We start from the raw sequence: 571 nt of genomic DNA on the forward strand, positions 1-571 counted from the left end.
GTCATCATCTCATCTTTAACCACCATGTCCATGTTTTTTGTCTTGAGCTCAATGTTTTGGTTTCCCTTCAGTGATGAAGAAGCAGACTCAAAACACAAATCACAAACTCAGCTGTTTTTATTTTGTTATTTTACCTTGAAGATGTCCTCACACGTGAGGTTGAGTTTGGCCTGGATTAACTCCTGCAGATGTACGAGACCCTCCTGGTAGACGAGTGTCTGTTTGGGGTCTGTGGACTCCTTGATCAGGACGTCCAGCTCGTCCACCAGCTGTGAACATGTCACAAGTTTACATGCACCCATGTTTCAACCTTTGAAAAACAAGTTTGAGACTTTAAACTAAAGAAATTAGTTTTTCTGACAAAGTGCAGCGTCAACAAACCTGAACAAATCTGAAGATGAGTTGCTGAAGCTAAACTACTGAAAACACTAGCTTTCAGCTAATGACAGGTACATCCAAGCTAAAAGTAGAAAATCAATAGGTAAAAGCTAAAAGTAACAAAATATGACATAAGAGGTAAAATGCTAGCTAAACCCCAGAAGAAACAAAGGCTACTAAAAGCTAAAAGTAA

The 571-nt window shown here is 39.1% G+C and overlaps 1 protein-coding gene across 1 annotated transcript; it reads right to left on the reverse strand.

Annotated features, from left to right (window-relative positions):
• Nucleotides 1–134: 134 nt before the first annotated feature.
• On the reverse strand, nt 135–269 carry LOC106512460 (protein CASC1; the record flags this gene model as incomplete). The annotated part of the gene is given in 1 exon segment (XM_014001074.1): nt 135–269. A coding segment is annotated over 1 exon segment (135 nt), but the record flags the coding sequence as incomplete, so codon positions are not given.
• Nucleotides 270–571: the final 302 nt, after the last annotated feature.

Source organism: Austrofundulus limnaeus, unplaced genomic scaffold (assembly GCF_001266775.1).
Source record: "Austrofundulus limnaeus strain Quisiro unplaced genomic scaffold, Austrofundulus_limnaeus-1.0 Scaffold7152, whole genome shotgun sequence".
Taxonomy (NCBI): Eukaryota; Metazoa; Chordata; class Actinopteri; order Cyprinodontiformes; family Rivulidae; genus Austrofundulus; species Austrofundulus limnaeus.